Source organism: Pan paniscus, chromosome X (assembly GCF_029289425.2).
Source record: "Pan paniscus chromosome X, NHGRI_mPanPan1-v2.0_pri, whole genome shotgun sequence".
In the NCBI taxonomy this organism is placed as follows: Eukaryota; Metazoa; Chordata; class Mammalia; order Primates; family Hominidae; genus Pan; species Pan paniscus.
The window spans coordinates 90,632-111,962 of NC_073272.2; the positions used below are offsets into that span (position 1 = coordinate 90,632).

At 52.5% G+C, this 21,331-nt stretch overlaps 1 protein-coding gene across 13 annotated transcripts; it reads left to right on the forward strand.

Moving 5' to 3' along the window:
- The first annotated feature begins 378 nt into the window (after positions 1–378).
- LOC100969907 (PI-PLC X domain-containing protein 1) lies at positions 379–20,951 on the forward strand. Of its 13 annotated transcripts, none has more exons than XR_008622727.3 (9): positions 379–805; positions 4,099–4,246; positions 8,455–8,591; positions 10,374–10,502; positions 11,226–11,381; positions 12,609–12,792; positions 16,726–17,021; positions 18,764–18,870; positions 20,728–20,951. XR_008622727.3 is itself a non-coding variant. In XM_055106174.3 (7 exons), exons 1-7 carry the CDS (start codon positions 650–652, stop codon positions 16,962–16,964), a joined length of 1,149 nt encoding a protein of 382 aa, XP_054962149.2. In that variant the 5' UTR covers positions 382–649; the 3' UTR covers positions 16,965–20,951. The 13 variants fall into 13 exon arrangements, 6 of the variants coding, with proteins under 6 accessions (XP_054962149.2, XP_054962151.1, XP_063457744.1 ...); XR_008622724.3 differs by adding an exon at positions 20,032–20,129 and having other exon boundaries at positions 382–805; positions 16,726–18,870; XR_008622723.3 differs by having other exon boundaries at positions 18,764–20,951.
- The last annotated feature ends 380 nt before the right edge of the window (positions 20,952–21,331 follow it).

Consider the following 21,331-nt stretch of genomic DNA (forward strand, 5'->3'; position numbering starts at 1 on the left):
GGGGTAAGGGAGGCTGTGCAGGGGTAAGGGGGGCCGTGCAGGCGGAGGGGGGGCCGTGCAGGGGGAGGGGGGGCCGTGCAGGGGGAAGGGGGGCCTTGCAGGGGTAAGGGAGGCCGTGCAGGGGGAGGGGGAGCCGTGCAGGGGGAGGGGGGCCGTGCAGGCGGAGTGGGGGCCGTGCAGGCGGAGTGGGGTCCGTGCAGGGGGAGGGGGGTCCGTGCAGGCGGAGGGGGGTCCGTGCAGGGGGAAGGGGGGCCGTGCAGGGGGAAGGGGGGCCGTGCAAGAGGAGGGGAGGCCGTGCAGGGGGAGGGGAAGCCGTCCTGGGCCTTTTCCAGCTGGCTGCAGAGAAGGGGCCAGCTCCCTCCTGGGGACCCGGAGCCGCGGTACAGGTGTGGTTGCTTCTCTTGGAGAAAGAGGCTGAGCTGGCATCCCCCGGGCTGATAAAGAATGGGCTCCTCCTCCTGTGCCCAGCGGGCTCCCGGGACCCTCCCTCCCTGCTTCCCAGTCGGGGCAGCGGGGAAGATCTGAGTTCATGTAGCTGGTGTTGGCTTAGGGTCTGGGAGGAAGGGCTTTTGGGAAGATGTAAATAAGAACAAAATCTGCAGCCACCTGGGAAGCCTGGCCTCAGTGTGGAAGAGAAGGCAGCAGGATTATGGCAGAACCTTGTGAAGCCAACGCGGGCAGCCGGCAGGAGCTGCAGACCGAGAGAATCTCGTCCTTTCTTGCGGCCCAGGGAGACCAGGCCTTTCATTCTGGGCTCAAGACCAACAATTCGAATTCCGAACTCCCCCTGCGTGTGGGACTCAAGGTGGGTTTGCAGTTTGCAGTCAGCTGAAGTTTGTCTCTTCTCCAGGAGGCCGGGGCTTCTTCCCTTCCTCTCTGTCCCATTTCTTTTTTCTTGAGACAGAGTCTCACTTTGTCACCCAGGCTGGAGTGCAATGGTGTGATCGTGGCTCACTACAGCCCCCGCCTCCCGGGTTCAAACGATTCTTGTGCCTCAGCCTCCTGAGTAGCTGGGATTACAGGCGTGCGCCACCACGGCTGGCTACTTTTTGTACTTTTAGTAGAAATGGGGTTTCACCATGTTGGCCAGGCTGGTCTCGAACCCCTGACCTCAGGTGGTCCACCCGCCTCAGCCTCCCAAAGTGATGGGATTACAGGCGTGAGCCACCGTGCCCGGCCCCTCCAGGTCTCATTTCTAAGAGGAGGCCCCAGGTCCACCACGAAACATTCCTCAGATGTGAAACTGTCAACAGGCTGATTTCTGGGCTCAAGATCAACAATTCTAATTGATTTGATTAAATCAATTAGATCTAATGATTTTAATCTAATCAGTTTTAATCTAAATGATTAAAAATCTTACATACATTGCCGGGCGTGGTGGCGGACGCCTGTAATCCCAGCTACTCTGGAGGCTGAGGCAGGAGAATTGCTTGAACCTGGGAGGTGGAGGTTGCAGTGAGCCGAGATTGCATCATTGCACTCCAGCCTGGGTAACAACAGTGAAACTCTGTCTTTAAAAAAAATATATATATATCGTACATACAGCTGGGCACCGTGGCTCACGCCAGTAATCCCAGCACTTTGGGAGGCCGAGGCGGGCGGATCACCTGAGGTCAGGAGTTCAAGACTAGCCTGACCAACATAGTGAAACCCCGTCTCTACCAAAAATACAAAAATTAAGCAGGTGTGGTGGCGGACACCTGTAATCCCAGCTACTCTGGAGGCTGAGGCAGGAGAATTGCTTGAACCTGGGAGGCGGAGGTTGCAGTGAGCCGAGATTGCATCGTTGCACTCCAGCCTGGGTAACAAGAGTGAAACTATGTCTTTAAAAAAAAAAAAAAAAAAAAAAATCGTACATACAGCTGGGCACCGTGGCTCACGCCAGTAATCCCAGCACTTTGGGAGGCCGAGGCGGGCGGATCACCTGAGGTCAGGAGTTCAAGACTAGCCTGACCAACATAGTGAAACCCCGTCTCTACCAAAAATACAAAAATTAAGCAGGTGTGGTGGCGGGCGCCTGTAATCCCAGCTACTCTGGAGGCTGAGGCAGGAGAATTGCTTGAACCTGGGAGGCGGAGGTTGCAGTGAGCCGAGATTGCATCATTGCACTCCAGCCTGGGTAACAAGAGTGAAACCCTGTCTTTAAAAAAAAAAAAAATCGTACATACAGCTGGGCACCGTGGCTCACGCCAGTAATCCCAGCACTTTGGGAGGCCGAGGCAGGCAGATCACCTGAGGTCAGGAGTTCAAGACTAGCCTGACCAACATAGTGAAACCCCGTGTCTACCAAAAATACAAAAATTAAGCAGGTATGGTGGCGGGCGCCTGTAATCCCAGCTACTCTGGAGGCTGAGGCAGGAGAATTGCTTGAACCTGGGAGGCGGAGGTTGCAGTGAGCCGAGATCGCGCCATTGCAGTCCAGCCTGGGCAACGAGAGCGAAACTGTGTCAAAAAAAAAAAAAAAAGACCAACCAAAAAAGTTATATATGCTTCAGAGGCAGAGAAAGAATTTACAAGTTGTCTAAAATGTCCTTATGGAAAGGGTCACTTCCCTTATTTTCAACAGTATATTATATATATATACTTATATATGTATATATAGTTGTGTATATATGTATATATGTTATGTGTATGTTATATGTCTATATTATATATGTGTATATGTTATGCATGTATATGTTATAGATGTATATATTATATGTATATATGTATAATATATATTATATGTATATATTATGTTATATATGTATATGTTATGTATATAATATGTATATATGTATATATTCTGTTATGTGTGTATGTGTGTGTGTGTGTATATATATATATATATATATTTTTTTTTTTTTTTTTGAGGCAGAGTCTTGCTCTGTCGCCCAGGCTGTAGTGCAGTGGTGATATGGCTCTGATGAGTGCAGGAACACCAGGTTCTTCCTCTGGAGTCGAATTAAATAAGGCGACACGGACACACGTTGAGTGGTTTTAAGGAGCGGAGAGTTTAATAGGAAAGAAGGGAGGTCCGGGCAGTGGCTCACGCCTGTAATCCCAGCACCGCGGAGGTTGCGGTGAGCCGAGATCGCGCCATTTCACTGCAGCCTGGGCAACAAGAGCGAAACTACGTCTCAAAAAAAACAAAAAAACAAAAAAAAAAACAAGGCGAGAAGGCAGAAAGAAGTGGCTCCCCAGGACTGAGACAGAGGGACGGGGGCTCCAAACCCCAGGTAGGAGACCAGCCCGTCTTATGCGGTGCCTGGAGGAGGCGTGATCATTTGCATAGCGCTGAGGGGATTGGTCTGACCAGGCCTGTCTTTCACGTAGCCCGCGAAAAACCTGGCCCGCCCACCCCAGTTCCGTAATATGCAAATGTAGGGCGCCATGATGTTCCACACGCCTGGGGGTAGTGGGGGCGGCCGTGGTGCCAGGCCCGGGTGGGGGCGGCCGTGTTGCCAGGCCCGGGTGGGGGCGGCCGTGTTGCCAGGCACGGGTGGGGGCGGCCGTGGTGTCAGGCCCGGGTGGGGGCGGCCGTGGTGTCAGGCCCGGGTGGGGGCGGCCGTGGTGTCAGGCCCGGGTGGGGGCGGCCGTGTTGCCAGGCCCGGGTGGGGGCGGCCTTGGTGTCAGGCCCGGGTGGGGGCGAGGGCAAGAGGGCAACGGTGGGAATCGCCATGTGGGCTGGACCAGCTAAAGGCTCGCATTTGCATATTAAAGGTTGCCAAGCCGGGTCTAAGAGCCAGGGCTTTCACGCTAGACAAGAAACATTTTTTGGAGCTGCAAAAAATGCTTCCAAGGACCCCTTTTCCTCTCTCTCTCTCTCTCTTTTTTTTTTTTTTTTTTTTGATATGGAGTTTCACTCTTGTTGCCCAGCCTGGAGTGCAGTGGTGCGATCTCGGCTCACTGCAACCTCCACCTCCCGGGTTCAAGCGATTCTCCTGCCTCAGCCTCCCGAGTAGCTGGGATTACAGGTGCCACAGGTGCCCACCACCACGCCCAGCTAATTTTTGTATTTTTAGTAGAGATGGGGTTTTGCCGAGTTGGCCAGGCTGGTCTCGAACTCCTGACCTGAAGTCACCATAAAAAACCTCTTTTCCTCTTCTCCTTCCTCAGGTTGCCCAGGGCTCACCTCTGATGGGTGGGCAGGTGAGCGCTTCCAACAGCTTCTCGAGGCTGCACTGCAGAAATGCCAACGAGGACTGGATGTCGGCACTGTGTCCCCGGCTCTGGGATGTGCCCCTCCACCACCTCTCCATCCCAGGTGAGGGTGGGGTGGGGCGGGGGCCGTTGCCTCTATCCCAGGTGAGGGCGGGGTGGGGCGGGAGCTGTCGCGTCTGTATTCCCCAGTGGGGATGCTGGCTGTAGGAGCAATCCTGGGTGTAGGGAAATCCTAGAAAGCACACTGATGTGGACACACACATACACACAGTGCACACGTGTGTGCATACACATATGTACATAGTCATGGACATGCACAGGCATGCATACACACAGGCATGCACACATGTGCACACATACACAGGCATATGCACACATGCACATGTACACACATGCACATATGCACACACGCACATATGCACACATGCACATATGCACACACATGCACATATGCACACACATGCACATATGCACACACATATGCACATCTCCACACATACGCACGTGCATACTGTGTTGGTCTGTTCTCACGCTGCTAACAAAGACATACCCGAGACTGGGTAATTTATAAAAGAGGTTTAATGGACTCACAGTTCCACCTGGCTGGGGAGGCCTCACAATCACGGCAGAAGGTGAATGTGGAGCAAAGTCACGTGTTACATGGTGGCAGCCAACAGCGTGTGCTGGAGAACTGCCCTTTGTACAACCATCAGATCTCGTGAGACTTATTCACGATCACGAGAACAGCATGGGACAGACCCGCCCCATGATTCGGTGACCTCCCACCAGGTCCCTCCCATGACAGATGGGAATTATGGGAGCTACAATTCAAGATGAGATTTGAGTGGGGACACAGCCAAGCCATATCACATACATAGGTGCACATAGGCACACATGCAGGCACACACACAGACACACACACACATGCACGCACACACACACACATGCATGCACACATGCACATCCCCACACATATGCACGTGGATGCATATACATGCACACACACAGGTGTACACACATGCAGGCACATGTATACATGGATGTAGGCACATACATACTAATGCACACATGTATACATGCACATAGGCTCATACACACATGGATGCACATACACATGCATGCACATGTGCGGGTGTGTACACATATGCACACATGTATATACATTTGCACCTATGCACACATATATACACCTGCAGATATACACAGGTGTACACATGTACATGCACAGACACACATGCACACATAAACATTTGCACCTATGCACGCAGAGACACGTCTATGCAATGCATGTATACACGTGTACACACGTACATGCATGCACACAGACATACAGATGTACACACATTTGCACCTATTCACAGACATACATGAATGCACATATACACACGTGTACACAGGCACACATGTGTACACAGGCACACATGCACTGCACACGTGTACACACGCACACACATACACACATGTCCATGCACACAGGAACACAGGTACACACATGTTTAAACACAGGCACACACATGCACGCTCACATATAGGCATACGGACACACATACACATGCACACAGATACGTATTGTCAACCTAAGGAAAGAAACTTAGACAAAATTAATATAAGTAGGGGGTTTCCTTGAGCCACATTTGAGGACTGCAGCCCAGGAAACCCTCCAACTCGCCTTAGGAAGTGGCTATGGACAACAGCGTTGAGACGGGAGCTTCTAAAGAAAGTGCACATCAGGAGAGGGGGTGATGATGAAAGCTGTTTTTCAGGAATTCATGTGGGTTACTGAAGTGGCATCGAGCACTGATCGCGTTCTTCCTTGCAATGTAGGGAATGAGTTATGGTGCCCCAGTGTGACACCCTGAGGTTACTTTTTTTTTTTTTGAGATGGAGTTTTGCTCTTGTCGCCCAGGCTGGAGTGCAGTGGCTCCATCTCAGCTCATCGCAACCTCCGCCTCCTGGGTTCCAGCGATTCTCCTGCCTCAGCCTCCCGAGTAGCTGGGATTACAGGCACGCGCCACCACGCCTGACTAATTTTTGTATTTTTAGCAGAGATGGGGTTTCACCACGTTGGTCAGGCTGGTCTCGAACTCCCGACCTCAGGCAATCCACCCGCCTCGGCCTCCCAAAGTGCTGGCATTGCAGACATGAGCTACTGCACCCGACGTCTTAGGTTAATTTGTAGAGATGCAGGGCATCCGTCAGTCTAGAGCTGACCTCGTAAGTAGCTGCCAGGGGTGATACTGTAGCAGGACCAGCCGCACACAAAACTCCTCAGACACCGGATTAAAGAAAGAAGAGGTTTCTTTGGGCGGGAGCTTCGGCAGACTCACATCTTAAGAGCCGAGCTCCCTAAAAAAGAAATTCTTGGCCTTTTTAAAGGCTTACAACTCTAAGGGGTCCACATGAAAGGGTCGTGATAAATCAGGCAAGTGTGGGGAACGTGACTGGGGGCTACATGCATCAGCTAACAGAACAGAAAGTTTTGTAACGCTTTTTCATACAACGTCTGGCATTTACAGATAACAGAAGTGGTTTAGGTTATGGATTGATATTATTATTATTTTAACTCCCAGGGCCGGGTGGTGGTGCCAAGGTTGTCTGGCTATTTATCTTACTTCTGTTTCTTTCCAACCTTTTGCTTTCTCCTGTCTTATAAACTAGGCAAGGTGGGGGTAGGGGGCAGCAGGAGAAGTACTGGTCTCCTTCCTTAATACCTTAGCTCAAGATCGGGGGAGCAGGCGACTGTGGCTTCGTTCCAATGCCTCTCTGGGTCTGGGGATTTAAAGGGGGTCCACGTTCTTCAGAGGATGTAAAGGGGCTTCACGTTCCTCAGGGGATTTAAAGGGGGAAGGCCGGGCATGGTGGCTCACGCCTGTAATCCCAGCACTTTGGGAAGCCAAGGCAGGAGGATCACTTGAGTTTAGGAGTTTGAGAGCAGCCTGGGCAACATAGTGAGGCCCCATCTCTGCAAATATATATACACACACACACATTTATATGTAAGTGTACATATTTATATATAAATATACATATTTATATTTATATATACAAATATATAAATAAGTAAATGTATAATATAAAAATATATATATTTATATATGATACATAAGTATGTTTATATATTTATAAACACATATGTGAATATAGATTTTATATATTTATATAAATACATATTTATGCAAAAAATATGTATTTATGTAAATATATCTATATATGTTTATATATAGATATATATACTATATGTTTATATATAGATATATATACTATATATGTTTATATATAGATATGTGTCTCATATATCTTAAATATATATATTTTAAATATAGATATATATATATTTTAAATATAGATATATATATTTTAAATATAGATATATTTATATCTATATTTAAGAAATAACAACTACGTGTCATAGGCAGGAAATGCAAACGTCAGCCATCAGTCAAACTCTACAAAGGTCTGTGTTTCTTGCGGTGACCATAACAAGTGACCACACGTCAGGAGGCGGCAAAGAACAGAAATTTACTCTCTCCCAGTTCTAGATACACAAATCTGAAGTCAAGATATGGGCAGGACCACACGTCCTCCTGAGGCTCTAGGGGAGGGCCCTTCCTGCCTCTCCCAGCTCCTGGGGGCTCCAGGCATCCCTGGGCTTGTGGCCGCATCACTCCAGTCTCTGCCTCCGTCTCCACGTGGCCTCCTCCTCTGGGTCTGTGTCTCCTAAGGACACCTGTCATTGCATTTAGGACCCAGCACAAAGCCAAGATGACTTCATCTTGAGCATTTTGAGAGCATGTGTAAAGACCCTATTTCCAAACAGGATCCCATTCACAGGTTCTGGGCAGGGGGTTAGGACTTGAACAGCTATTTTGGGGATCACCACTCAAGTCATTGAAATTGTATTCCGTTCCTTCTAGAGGCTCTAGAGTGGGGGATCCTTCCTGCCTCTCCCAGCTCCTGGGGGCTCCAGGCATCCCTGGGCTTGTGGCCGCATCACTCCAGTCTCTGCCTCCGTCTCCACGAGGCCTCCTTCTCTGTGTCTGTCTCCTCTTGTGTCTTAGATGGACACCTGTCACTGGATTTGGGGGCCCGCCCTACTCCAGGATGATCTCATTTCAACCTAACGATATCTGCAGAGACCCTGTTTCAACACAGGTCGTGTTCCCAGGTTCCAGTGGACGTGAGTTTTGGGGGTCAGCGTGCACCCCTCCCGCCATACCTGTGCCTGTGCTGTAGGCAGGCTATGGAGCGACTCACAGCAGGTGGCGGGGACGGACTCGTGGTGACATGTCCGCGTGTGTGCTTTGCTCTCAGGGAGCCACGACACGATGACGTACTGCCTGAACAAGAAGTCCCCCATTTCGCACGAGGAGTCCTGGCTGCTGCAGCTGCTGAACAAGGCCTTGCCCTGCATCACGCGCCCTGTCGTGCTGAAGTGGTCCGTCACCCAGGTACGGTCTGTGCCCCGTGCTGCTGACCTGGCCTGTCAGCCGGGTGGGGCCCACGGCCCCGTGGTGCTGAAATGGCCCGTCACCCAGGTAGGGTTTGAGTGGTGCCCTGTGGGCTCAGGAGGCAGGTTCCTATCCCAGCTGCGGAGACAGGATTAAAACAAAACCTGCTGCCCACCCAGAACCCCTCCCCAGAGGTGGAAGAGAGGGGAACAATGTTGTTATTTATTTATTTTTTGAGACAGGGTCTCACTCTTCTTACCCAGGCTGGAGTGCAGTGGCGTGATCTCGGCTCACTGCAACCTCTGCTGCCTGGGTTCAAGCGATTCTCCTGCCTCATCCTCCTAAGTACCTGGGTCTACAGGCACCTGTCACCACACCTGGCTAATTTTTTGTATTTTTAGTAGAGATGGGGTTTTACCGTGTTAGTCAGGATGGTCTTGATCTCCTGACCTCATGATCTGCCCGCCCCGGCCTCCGAAAGTGCTGGGATTACAGGCGTGAGCCACCGCGCCCGGCCAGCATTTTATTAAATGGCATAAAGCTAATGCTGTGAGCATCTCAGGCCGCCACTGAGAGCTGCAGAGGGAGAGGGTCTCGCCCTGTTGCATCCCAGCAGAGACAACACCTTTCTTTTTCTTTCTTTCTTTTTTTTTTTTTTTTTTTGAGACGGAGTCTCACTGCCGCCCAGGCTGGAGTGCAGTTGGTGCCATCTCGGCTCACTGCAAGCTCCGCCTCCCGGGTTCATGCCATTCTCCTGCCTCAGCCTCCTGAGCAGCTGGGACTACAGGCGCCCGCCACCACGCCCAGCTAATTTTTGGTATTTCGAGTAGAGTCAGGGTTTCACTGTGTTAGCCAGGATGGTCTCGAACTCCTGACCTCGTGATCAGCCTGCCTCAGCCTCCCAAAGTGCTGGGATGACAGGCGTGAGCCACCCCACCCGGCCGAGACAACCCCTTTCATGCCTGCACTCAAGACAGACAAGGACTCATTTTTCATGTCTTTAGGACCTGAGGCAGGTCTGCAGTTTGCAGTCAGGCACCTGCTAGTCCCTGGGAAACAGGGAGACAGGCCCCTTTCTCCCTAATAATAACATTCATTCATTCCTTTAGACATGGAGTCTCGCTCTCTCACCCAGGCTGGAGTGCGGTGGTGCGATCTCAGCTTCCTGCAGCCTGGGCCTCCCAGGATCAAAGGATCCTCCTTCCTCAGCCTCCCGGGCAGCTGGGACTACAGGTGTACACCACCACACCCAGGCTGATTTTTAAAGTTTTTAGTAGAGGCCGGGCACGGTGGCTCACACCTGTAATCCCAGCACTTTGAGAGGCCAAGGTGGGTGGATCACAAGGGCAGGAGATCGAGACCGTCCTGGCTAACATGTTGAAACCACGTCTCTACTAAAAAGACAAAACAAAATTAGCTGGGCGTGGTGGTGGGTGCCTGCAGTCCCAGCTACTCGGGAGGCTCAGGCAGGAGAATGGCGTGAACCCGGGAGGCGGAGCTTGCAGTGAGCCCAGATTGCACCACTGTACTCCAGCCTGGGCGACACAGCGAGACTCCGTCTCAAAAAAAAAAAAAAAAAAGGCCAGGTCCCCGGAGATGAGGTTTTCCAAATGCAGGTGCCCGTGGCTGCAGCGCTCCCAGCGCGTACAAACAGCTGTTGTTACGGCATCCACATCCCAGTGGACAGCAGGACATGCGGGTGGGCCAACCCCGCAGCCCATTCCTGAGCCCCTCAGACGCGGCACTCAGCCAGGCAGACATGACAGCAGCCTCTGCCCACAGGCGCTGGACGTCACGGAGCAGCTGGACGCCGGGGTGCGGTACCTGGACCTGCGGATCGCCCACATGCTGGAGGGCTCGGAGAAGAACCTGCACTTTGTCCATATGGTGTACACAACAGCGCTGGTGGAGGTGCGGCTAGGCTGAGGTGGGATGCGAGGGGGAGAGTGGGAGGCGGCCAGGCGCTGGTGCAGGTGCGGCCGGGCTGAGGTGGGAAGCAAGGGAGACAGCGGGAGGCGGCCGGGCGCTGGTGCAGGTGCGGCCGGGCTGAGGTGGGAAACAAGGGGGACAGCAGGAGGCGGCCGGGCGCTGGTGCAGGTGGGGCCGGGCTGAGGTGGGATGCAAGGGAGAGAGTGGGAGGTGGCCAAGCTCCCGTGGGGATGAAACAGCCACATGCAGATCTGGACAGGAAACGCCCGGTCTTTAATGGAAGGGTGACATCACCTATACACCAGACAGGAGACACTGACCCCGGCAATCCGTTACGGAGATTTCTTTTTTTTTTTTGCTTTTTTTTTTGGAGATGGAGTCTTGCTCTGTCGCCCAGGCTGGAGTGCAGTGGTGCAATCTCAGCTCACTGCAACCTCCGCCTCCCGGGTTCAGGCAATTCTCCTGCCTCAGCCTTCCAAGTAGCTGGGATTACAGACGCCCGACACCACGCCCAGCTAATTTTTGTATTTTTAGTAGAGACGGGGTTTCACCATGTTGGCCAGGCTGGTCTCAAACTCCTAACCTCAGGTGATCCGCCCGCCTCGGCCTCCCAAATTGCTGGGATGACAGGCGTGAGCCGCCGCACCCGGCCTTCCCTGTGGTGTTGGAGTCATGCAGGACTCAGCCCCGCACCCCCCTCCCCAGGACACGCTCACGGAAATCTCGGAGTGGCTGGAGCGGCACCCGCGCGAGGTGGTCATCCTGGCCTGCAGAAACTTCGAGGGGCTGAGCGAGGACCTGCACGAGTACCTGGTCGCCTGTATCAAGAACATCTTCGGGGACATGCTGTGTCCTCGTGGGGTGAGGAGGGGAAGGATATCCCCACGTCTGTCCCGGGGCAGGGGCATCGTCAGCCTCAGACTCCTTTTGCTGTGCCCTGGATGTGGGTGCTGCCATGATTCTTGTAGCAGGTGAAGCCGTCGAACGGGGGCTGCCTGCTCTCCCGCAGTGTGGGGGGCCCTGGCTGACCCGGTGGGGTGGCTTCTGGTGAGATCTTCCCGTGACGGGTTTAGAAATGTGTGCAGCGTCAGCCGGGCGCAGTGGCTCACGCCTGTCATCCCAGCACTTTGGGAGGTCGAGGTGGGCGGATCACGAGGTCAAGAGATCGAGACCAACCTGGCCAACATGGTGAAACCCGTCTCTACTAAAAATACAACAATTAGGCTGGGTGTCGTGGTTCACGCTTGTAATCCCAGCACTTTGGGAGGCCGAGACGGGCGGATCACGAGGTCAGGAGATCCAGACCATCCTGGCCAACATGGTGAAACCCCGTCTCTACTAAAACAAAATACGAACAATTAGCCGGGCGTGGTGGCGGGCGCCTGTAGTCCCAGCTACTCGGGAGGCTGAGGCAGGAGAATGGTGTGAACCCGGGGGGTGGAGGTTGCAGTGATCCGAGATCGCGCCACTGCACTCCAGCCTGGGAGACAGAGCGAGATCCGTCTCAAAAAATAAAAAATAAAAATAAATAAATATATAAAAATAGAGACAGGGTCACCCTGTGCAGCCCAGGCTCGAATTCCTGGCCTCAAGTGATCCTCCCACCGTGTCCTCCCAAAGTGCTGGGATTACAGGCATGAGCCCCTGCACCTGGCCATACTTAATTTATTTATTTGAGAGGGAGTCTCGCTCTGTCTCCCAGGCTGGAGTGCAATAGGGAAACCTCGGCTCACCGCAACCTCTGCCTCCCAGGTTCAAACGATTCTCCTACCTCAGCATTCTGACTAGCCAGGATGACAGGTGTGCACCACCGCACCCGGCCAATTTTTGTATTTTTAGTAGAGATGGGGTTTCACCACGTTGCCCGGGCTGGTCTCAAACTCCTGACCTCAGGTGATCCACCCACCTCGGCCTCCCAAAGTGCTGGGATTACAGGCGTCAGCCACCGCGCCCGGCCAGAATTTCATTTTTGGTTTATACTCGTGTTGGGCCGGTGTCCCGACTTCCCGGCCCTCCTCTCTCCCAGGTGCCCGCCGTGTCCCCGGCTCTCCTCTCTCCCCTGCACCCCTTAACTCTGGTCCTTTGCAGGAGGTGCCGACACTGCGGCAGCTGTGGTCCCGGGGCCAGCAGGTCATTGTCTCCTATGAAGACGAGAGCTCCTTGCGCCAGCACCACGAGTTGTGGCCAGGAGTCCCCTACTGGTGGGGAAACAGGGTGAAGACCGAGGCCCTCATCCGATACCTGGAGACCATGAAGAGCTGCGGCCGCCCAGGTACCAGGTCACCCCTCGTGGGGGTAGATTCCACACAGCCTCCCGTGACGCCCTGCGGCAGGCCGGGTCCACATGGACTTGCCTTCACTTTTACGTGAAAACAATTTAAAAGGAATCCATGAGCCGGGCGTGGTAATCCCTGTACCTGTAATCCCAGCACTTCGGGAGGCCGAGGTGGGTGGATCACGAGGTCAGGAGACCGAGACCATCCTGGCTAACATGGAGAAACCCCGTCTCTACTAAAAATACAAAACATTAGCCGGGCGTGGTGGCGGGTGCCTGTAATCCCAGCTACTCGGGAGGCTGAGGTAGGAGAATGGTGTGAACTCGGGAGGCGGAGCTTGCAGTGAGCCGAGATCACGCCACTGAACTCCAGCCTGGGCGACAGAGCGGAACTCTGTCTCAAAAAAAAAAAAAATAGGCACCTGTAATCCCATCTACTTGGGAGGCTGAGGCAGGAGAAATGCTTGAATCCAGGAGGCGGAGGTTGCTGTGATCCATGATCGCACCACTGCACTCCAGCCTGGGTGACAGGAGCAAGACTCCATCTCAAAACAAAACAAAAAAGAGAAAAATTAGCCAGGCATGGTGATGCGTGCCTGTAATCCCAGCTACTCAGGAGGCTGAGGCAGGGGAATCACTTCAACCAGGAAGGCGGAGGTTGCAGTGGGCCGAGATCGAGCCAGTGTACTCCAGCCTGGGCAACAGAGCGAGACTCTGTCTCAAAACAAAACAAGACAAAATCAAACTTCTGGGGTCAAGCGATCTGCTTGAACCACCATTCCCAGCCGAGTTGTGCAATTTAAAATCGTGAATTTCGGTGCAGTGGCTGACGCCTGTAATCCCACCACTTTGGGAGGCCGAGGCAGGTGGATTAATTGAGATCAGGAGTTTGCGACCAGTCTGGTGAAACCCCATCTCTAGTAAAAATACAAAAAGATTTAGCTGGGCGTGGTTGTGTGCACCTGTAATCCCAGCTCCTCGGGAGGCTGAGGCAGGAGAATTGCTTGAACCCGGGGGCGGAGGCTGCCGTGAGCCGAGATCGCGCCACTGCACTCCAGCCTGGGCAACAGAGAGAGACTCCATCTTGGAAAAAAAAAAAAGGTAACTTTTTTGTATGTGAATTTCACCACAATTTTTGTAAAAAAGCCACCAAGGGGGTGTGAGGTGCAGACAGCGTCGGCAGCCACGGCCCCGTGTCCTCCGGAGGCAGGAGCCTGAGGGAGGGAGGGAGGAAGGTCCTCCCCGCGGGGACGGTGGCAGGTGGGGCCGTCTCGGTCCTGCAGCCTGGGGCTGGGTTCTCTGAAGGTGATCTTCACGGCCGCGAGGGCTGCTTCCCACGGGGCCAGCATGAAACCCAGTCACGGGCCGGGCAAAGGAGCAGGTTTTTTCAACTTGGTCTCTTGCCCTCACACAGGAACGAGGTTAGAGACTTCAGAAATGTCTTTTTTTTTTTTTTTTTTTGAGACGGAGTCTCACTCTTGTTGCTCAGGCTGCAGTGCAGTGGCGCGATCTCGGCTCACTGCAACCTCCGCCTCCCGGGTGCAGGCCATTCTCCTGCCTCAGCCTCCTGAGTAGCTGGGATTACAGGCGCCCGCCACCACACCCGGCTAATTTTTTTTGTATTTTTAGTAGAGACAGGGTTTCACCATGTTGGTCAGGCTGGTCTCGAACTCCTGACCTTGTGATTCACCCGTCTCGGTCTCCCAAAGTGCTGGGATGACAGGCGTGAGCCACGATGCCAGGCAGAAAAGTCTGTTTTTTGTTTGTGTGTTTTTTTTTTTTTTTTTTTTGAGAGACTTTCGTTCTTGTTGCCCAGGCTGGAGTGCAATGGCACGATCTCAGCTCACTGCAACCTCTGCCTCCCAGGTTCAAGCCTTTCTCCTGCCTCAGCCTCCTGAGTAGCTGGGATTACAGGCGCCCGTCACCACACCCGGCTAATTTTTTTTTTTTGTATTTTTAGTAGAGACAGGGTTTCACCATGTTGGTCAGGCTGGTCTCGAACTCCTGACCTCGTGATCTACCCGTCTCTGTCTCCCAAAGTGCTGGGATGACAGGTGTGAGCCACGGTGCCAGGCGGAAAATTTTTTTGTTTGTGTGTTTGTTTTTTGAGACAGAGTTTTGCTCTTGTTGCCCAGGCTAGAGTGCAATGGCGCGATCTTGGCTCACTGCAGCCTTCGCCTCCTGGGTTCGAGCAATTCTCCCGCCTCAGCCTCCCACCACACCCAGCTAATTTTTTTAGTTTTAGTAGAGACGGGGTTTCTCCATGTTGGTCAGGCTGGTCTCGAACTCCCGACCTCAGGTGATCCGCCCGCCTTGGTCTCCCAAAGTGGTGGGATGACAGGCATGAGCCACTACACCCGGCCTTTTTTTGTGTGTTTGTTTTGTTTTGTTTTTGAGACAGAGTCTTGCTCTGTCACCCAGGCTGGAGTGCAATGGCGCGATCTCGGCTCACTGCAACCTCCACCTCCCAGGTTCAAGCGATTCTCCTGCCTCAGTGTCCCGAGTAGCTGGGATTACAGGCACGCACCACCATGCTGAGCTAATTTTTGGATGTGTTTTTACTAGAGAAAGGGTTTCAGTGTGTTGGTCAGGCTGGTCTTGAACTCCTGACCTCAGATGATCCACCGGCCTCAACCTCTCAACGTGCTGGGATGACAGGCATGAGCCACCGCTCCCAGACTAGAAATACGTGTTAAAAACCACTGAGAGAACTTGGCCATAAACGTCTGTTGACTTTGCCGTCTCTGGCCGTGGAGTCAGTCCAGCTGGTCAACACAGGGGCACTGAAACCTACCTCTGGGGGAGCTTCTTCAAATACGGCTTGCAGGAGATTCCGGCTCAGCAGATGTAGGTGGAGCCCCCAAATTTGCATTTCTAACTATTGCAGGGACCCCACTTTGAGAATCACTGGTCAACGTCAACCCTCTCTATAAGCCTCATAAGAGATGGCACAGACTTAGTGCCCAAGACAACAGCATTCTTCCTGTCTATCACATGGGGGATAAGAATGTGGACATGTTTGGGGCCATATTATTCTGTCTCCCACATGGGATTAGGACGTGGACATCTTTGGGGCCATTATCCTGTCTACCTCATGGGGATTAGGACGTGGACATCTTTGGGGCCATTATTCCCTGTACCACGTGGGGATTGGGATGTGGACATCTTTGGGGCCATTATTCTGTCTCCCACATGGGGATTAGGATGTGGACATCTTTGGGGCCATTATTCTGTCTCCCACATGGGGATTAGGATGTGGACATCTTTGGGGCTGTTATTCTGTCTCCCACATGGGATTAGGACGTGGACATCTTTGGGGCCATTATTCTGTCTCCCACATGGGGATTAGGATGTGGACATCTTTGGGGCTGTTATTCTGTCTCCCACATGGGATTAGGACGTGGACATCTTTGGGGCCATTATTCTGTCTCCCACATGGGGATTAGGATGTGGACATCTTTGGGGCCATTATTCTGTCTCCCACATGGAATTAGGATGTGGACATCTTTGGGGCCATTATTCCGTGTACCACGTGGGGATTGGGATGTGGACATCTTTGGGGCCATTATTCCGTGTACCACGTGGGGATTGGGATGTGGACATCTTTGGGGCCATTATTCTGTCTACCTCATGGGGATTAGGACGTGGACATCTTTGGGGCTGTTATTCTGTCTCCCACATGGGGATTAGGATGTGGACATCTTTGGGGCCATTATTCTGTCTCCCACACGGTGTTACGACGTGAGCATCTTTGGGGTTGTCTGCAGCCCACCACGCTTTATAAGCAAAGTTCACCTAATTTCCTGGTTGGACATGGTGCTTTCAAGTCTTGATTCCTGAGATGTGAACCTCTAATAACGTGACTAGGAGGGAGAAACAGGCAGGTGAGGCCCGTGACCGTGTAACCTCTCCCCACCCTCACCGCTGCAGGAGGGTTGTTCGTGGCTGGCATCAACCTCACGGAGAACCTGCAGTACGTTCTGGCACACCCGTCCGAGTCCCTGGAGAAGATGACGCTGCCCAACCTTCCGCGGCTCAGCGCGTGGGTCCGAGAGCAGTGCCCGGGGCCGGGTTCACGGTGCACCAACATCATCGCGGGGGACTTCATCGGCGCAGACGGCTTCGTCAGTGACGTCATCGCGCTCAATCAGAAGCTGCTGTGGTGCTGACGGGACCCTTCTGAAGTTCGGGGCGCGGCGGCTGCAGTTTCACCCCCGACTTTCCAAGTATTGTGACTTTGTTTGGGCCAAATATTGGTGATCATAGGACCGATGATAATACGTTTTCTTTTTCTTTAAAATAGAGATGGGGTGGCTGGGCGTGGTGACTTCGCCTGTCTTCCCAGCACTTTGGGAGGCCGAGGTGGGTGGATCATGAGGTCAGGAGGTTGAGAGCAGCCTGGCCAACATGGTGAAACCCCGTCTCTACTAAAAATACAAAAGTTAGCTGGGTGTGTGGCAGCGCCTGTAGTCCCAGTTACTCGGGAGGCTCAGGCAGGAGAACTGCTTGAAGCCAGGAGGTGGAGGTTGCATTGAGCTGACATCGTGCCACTGCACTCCAGTCTGAATGATAGACCGAGACTCCATCTCAAAAGAAAAAAAAACAGCCAGGTGCGCAGTGACTCACGCCTGTCATCCCAGCACTTTGGGAGGCCAAGGTGGGTGGATCATGAGGTCAGGAGTTCGAGACCAGCCTGACCAACATGGTGAAACCCCGTCTCTACTAAAAACACAGAAATTAGCTGGGTGCGTGATGGGTACCTGTAGTCCCAGCTACTCAGGAGGCTGAGGCAGGAGAATGGCGTGAACCCGGGAGGTGGAGGTTGCAGTGAGCTGAGATCGCGCCACTGCACTCCAGCCTGGGCGACAGAGCGAGACTCCATCTCAAAGAAAAAAAAAAAAAAAAAAAGATGGGGTCTCTCTATGTTGGCCAGGTTGGTCTTGAACTCCTGGCCTCAAGTGATCCTCCCACCTCAGCCCCCCAAAGTGCTGGGATGACAGTCAAGAACCACCATGGCAGCCCATAATATGTTTTCTTATTTCTGTATTCTCCTTGCTGTGGCGTCTGGAGCCCTTACAGACCCAGGGAGACACTGTCCTCCCACAGCTCACGAATTACTAAACACAGTGACAGCCCACTTAGGGGCCAGCCTCCCCTGTCAGCCAACCCCTCGGCTAGTTCTCACACCAAGCCTATATATATATATGTGTGTATATATATGTGTGTGTTTATGTGTCTGTGTGTATGTGTGTGTGTGTATATATGTGTATATATCTGTGTATATATGTATGTATATGTGTTTATACATGTGTATATGTGTATATATGTATGTGTGCATACCTGTATACGTGTATGTATACATGTATGTGTGTATGCATGTATATACATGTATATGTGTGTATGCATGTATGTGTGTATATACACACATGTATACATATATATGTGTGTGTGTATGTATATATATATGCGTATATATATACTTTTTTTTGAGAAGGAGTCTCACTCTGTCGCCCAGGCTGGAGTGCAACGGCGAGATCTCGGCTCACCGCAACCTCCGCCTCCCAGGTTCAAGCAATTCTCCTGCCTCCGCCTCCCGAGTAGCTGGGATGACAGGCATGTGCCACCACGCCCGGCTAATTTCGTATTTTTAGTAGAGACGGGGTTTCTCCACGTTGGTCAGGCCGGTCTCAAGCTTCCGAACTCAGGTGATCTGCCCGCCTCGACCTCCCAAAGTGCTGGGATGACAGGCGTAAGCCACTGTGCCCAGCCGCCGATATTTCTTTAAATTATGTTTAGGGACAGGGTCTTACTCTGTCACCCAGGCTGGAGAGCAGTGGTACAGTCATAGCTCACTGCAGCCTCAACCTCCTGGGCTCAAGTGATCCTCTCAGCTCAGCCTCCCGTGTAGCTGGGACTCCAGGGACACACCCCCACTGCTGGCTAATTTTTGTATTTTTGGTAGACTCAGGGTTTCACCACGTTGCACAGTCTGGTCTCAAATTCCTGGGCTCCAGTGATCCTCCCACCTTAGCTTCCAGAGTAGCCAGGATCACAGGCAGGCACCACCATGCCCAGGTAATTTTATTTTTTTGTAGAGACGTGGTCTGGCTATGTTGTCCAGGGTGGTCTCAAACTCCTGGGCTCAATTGATCCTCCCACCTCAACCTCTGCCACAGCCAGGACCTCAGGCGTCAGCCACTACACCCACAGCTAATTGTTTTTTTTGGTAGAGATGGGATCTGGCTCTGTTGCTCAGGCTGGTGTGTAGTAGGGGCACAGTCATAGCTCACTGTAACCTTCAACGCCTGGGCTGAAGCAATCCTCCCGCCTCAGCTTCCCAAGTAACTGGGAGTATAGGTGTACACCACCATGCCCAGCTAATTATTATTATTAGTAGTAGTAGGAGTATTATGTTTGAGATGCAGTCTCGCTCTGTCTGAGATGCAGTCTCGCTCTGTCGCCCAGGTTGGAGTGCAGTGGCGCAGTCTCAGCTCACTGCAACCTCTGCCTCCCAGGTTCAAGCAATTCTTGTGCCTCAGCCTCCTGAGTAGCTGGGATTGCAGGTGCCTGCCACCACGCCTGGCTAATTTTTGTATTTTTAGCAGAGATGGGGTTTCACCATGTTGCCCAGGCTGGTCTTGAACTCCCGACCTCAGGTGATCCATCCGCATTGGCCTCCCAAAGTGCTGGGATCACAGGCGTGAGCCACCGCACCTGGCCTCAAGCCAGTATTTCCCTGGCCCTAAATCATTCCTGGCTGGGTCCCAGCCCGGTAGAGCCAGCCCCCCAGCCCAGAGTCCTGCTGAAGTGTTCAAAAGTTGTCAATCCTCAGCCGTTCCCTAGTCCTGTTGCCCCGTTCTGCGGAAGCCCCTTGAAGGCTGTGGCCTGGGCTATTCCCTCGTTCATTCCTGCCTCCCGAGCCAAACCCAGGTATCCGCTTGTGCCCGGCGTGGTGTGGCAGCCTCTTCTCTCGGGAAGGGTCAGGAGTAATTTCTTCTTTCAGTGGCCTCTCTGTGCTAGTCCCGGTCACCTCCGTGAATTAAAGTCCTACAGGTACAAGGGAGACCCCACCCCACGGAAGGCGCCCCCAGTCCGTGTGGGAGACTCGCACACAGGTTTTCTGCACAGGTTTCTTTCTGCCTCTGAAGCGTGAACGGTCCTAGTTTCAGACGCAGATCCTGCAAATACTTTTTTTTTTTTTTTTTTTTGAGATGGATTTTCCCTCTTGTTGTTCAGGCTGGAGTGCAATGGCACGATCTCAGCTCACTGCAACCTCTGCCTCCCGGGTTCAAGTGATTCTCCTGCCTCAGCCTCCCGAGGAGCTGAGATTACAGGTGCGTGCCACCGTGCCTGGTTAATTTTGTATTTGTATTTTTATTTATGTTTTGAGACGGAGTTTCGCTCTCGTTGCCGAGGCTGGAGTGTAGTGGTGTGATCCTGGCTCACTGCAACCTCCACCTCCCGGGTTCCAGCAAATTCTCCTGCCTCAGCCTCCCAAGTAGCTGGGATTGCAGGTGCCTGCCACCACACCCGGATAATTTTTGTGTTTTTAGCAGAGACGGGGTTTCACCATGTTGGCCAGGCTGGTCTCGATCTCCTGACCTCAGGTGATCCTCCCGCCTCGGCCTCCCGAAGTGCTGGCATGACAGGCGTGAGCCACCGCGCCCGGCCTATACCTGATTTTCTACATGTCGCTTGTTGGAGCTGCTGGTTCAAGTTCCCAGCCAGCCAATGGATGCCAGCACCATTTTTACTCCCCTTTCCCAAGCAAATCGTGCATTTCTTTGTCTAACGAGAGACATCAGTTTCTCAGGATGATCCTCAAGAACGTTATGGAGTCCATGTTGCAATAGGTTCTTTTTGGGACCTCATGACTCATTTTCCAAAAATCCGCTTCTACTTTTGGTACCCGGTTGCTACGGTGAAATGAAGGTGCCCCGCATCCAGAAAGACGCAGTGCTGGACCACAACCGGCGGCTACCTCAGCCCCACAGCTCTGCAGGATCAGGGCTCGGGCAGGCCCCACGGAGATGAAGAATTTGCAGGAAGCCTCCCTGACTTCCGTCGGCTGTGAATCCTTGTCTGTCAGGAGCGTATCCACAAAATCACCGAATTCATACAGATCGTTTAAATAAATGAACATCATTAAAGTCAAATATGAGTATGAATTTTATTACCACCAATGCAGCCAAGACACCTCTGGCAGCTTTCAGGATAGCACACCGGAGGCATCTTTAGAAAATGTTAATTCAGGAGGCCGGGTGCGGTGGCTCACGCCTGTAATCCCAGCACTTTGGGAGGCCAAGGTGGGCGGATCACAAGGTCAAGAGTTCGAGACCAGCCTGACCGACATGGTGAAAATACAAAAAATTACTAAATATACAAAAATAATATATAAATTATAAATATATAAAAATATTAAAAATATAAAAAATTAGCCGGGCATGGTGGTGGGGGCCTGTAGTCCCAGCTACTCGAGAGGCTGAGGCAGGAGAATGGTGTGAACCCAGGAGGTGGAGCTTGCAGTGAGCCGAGA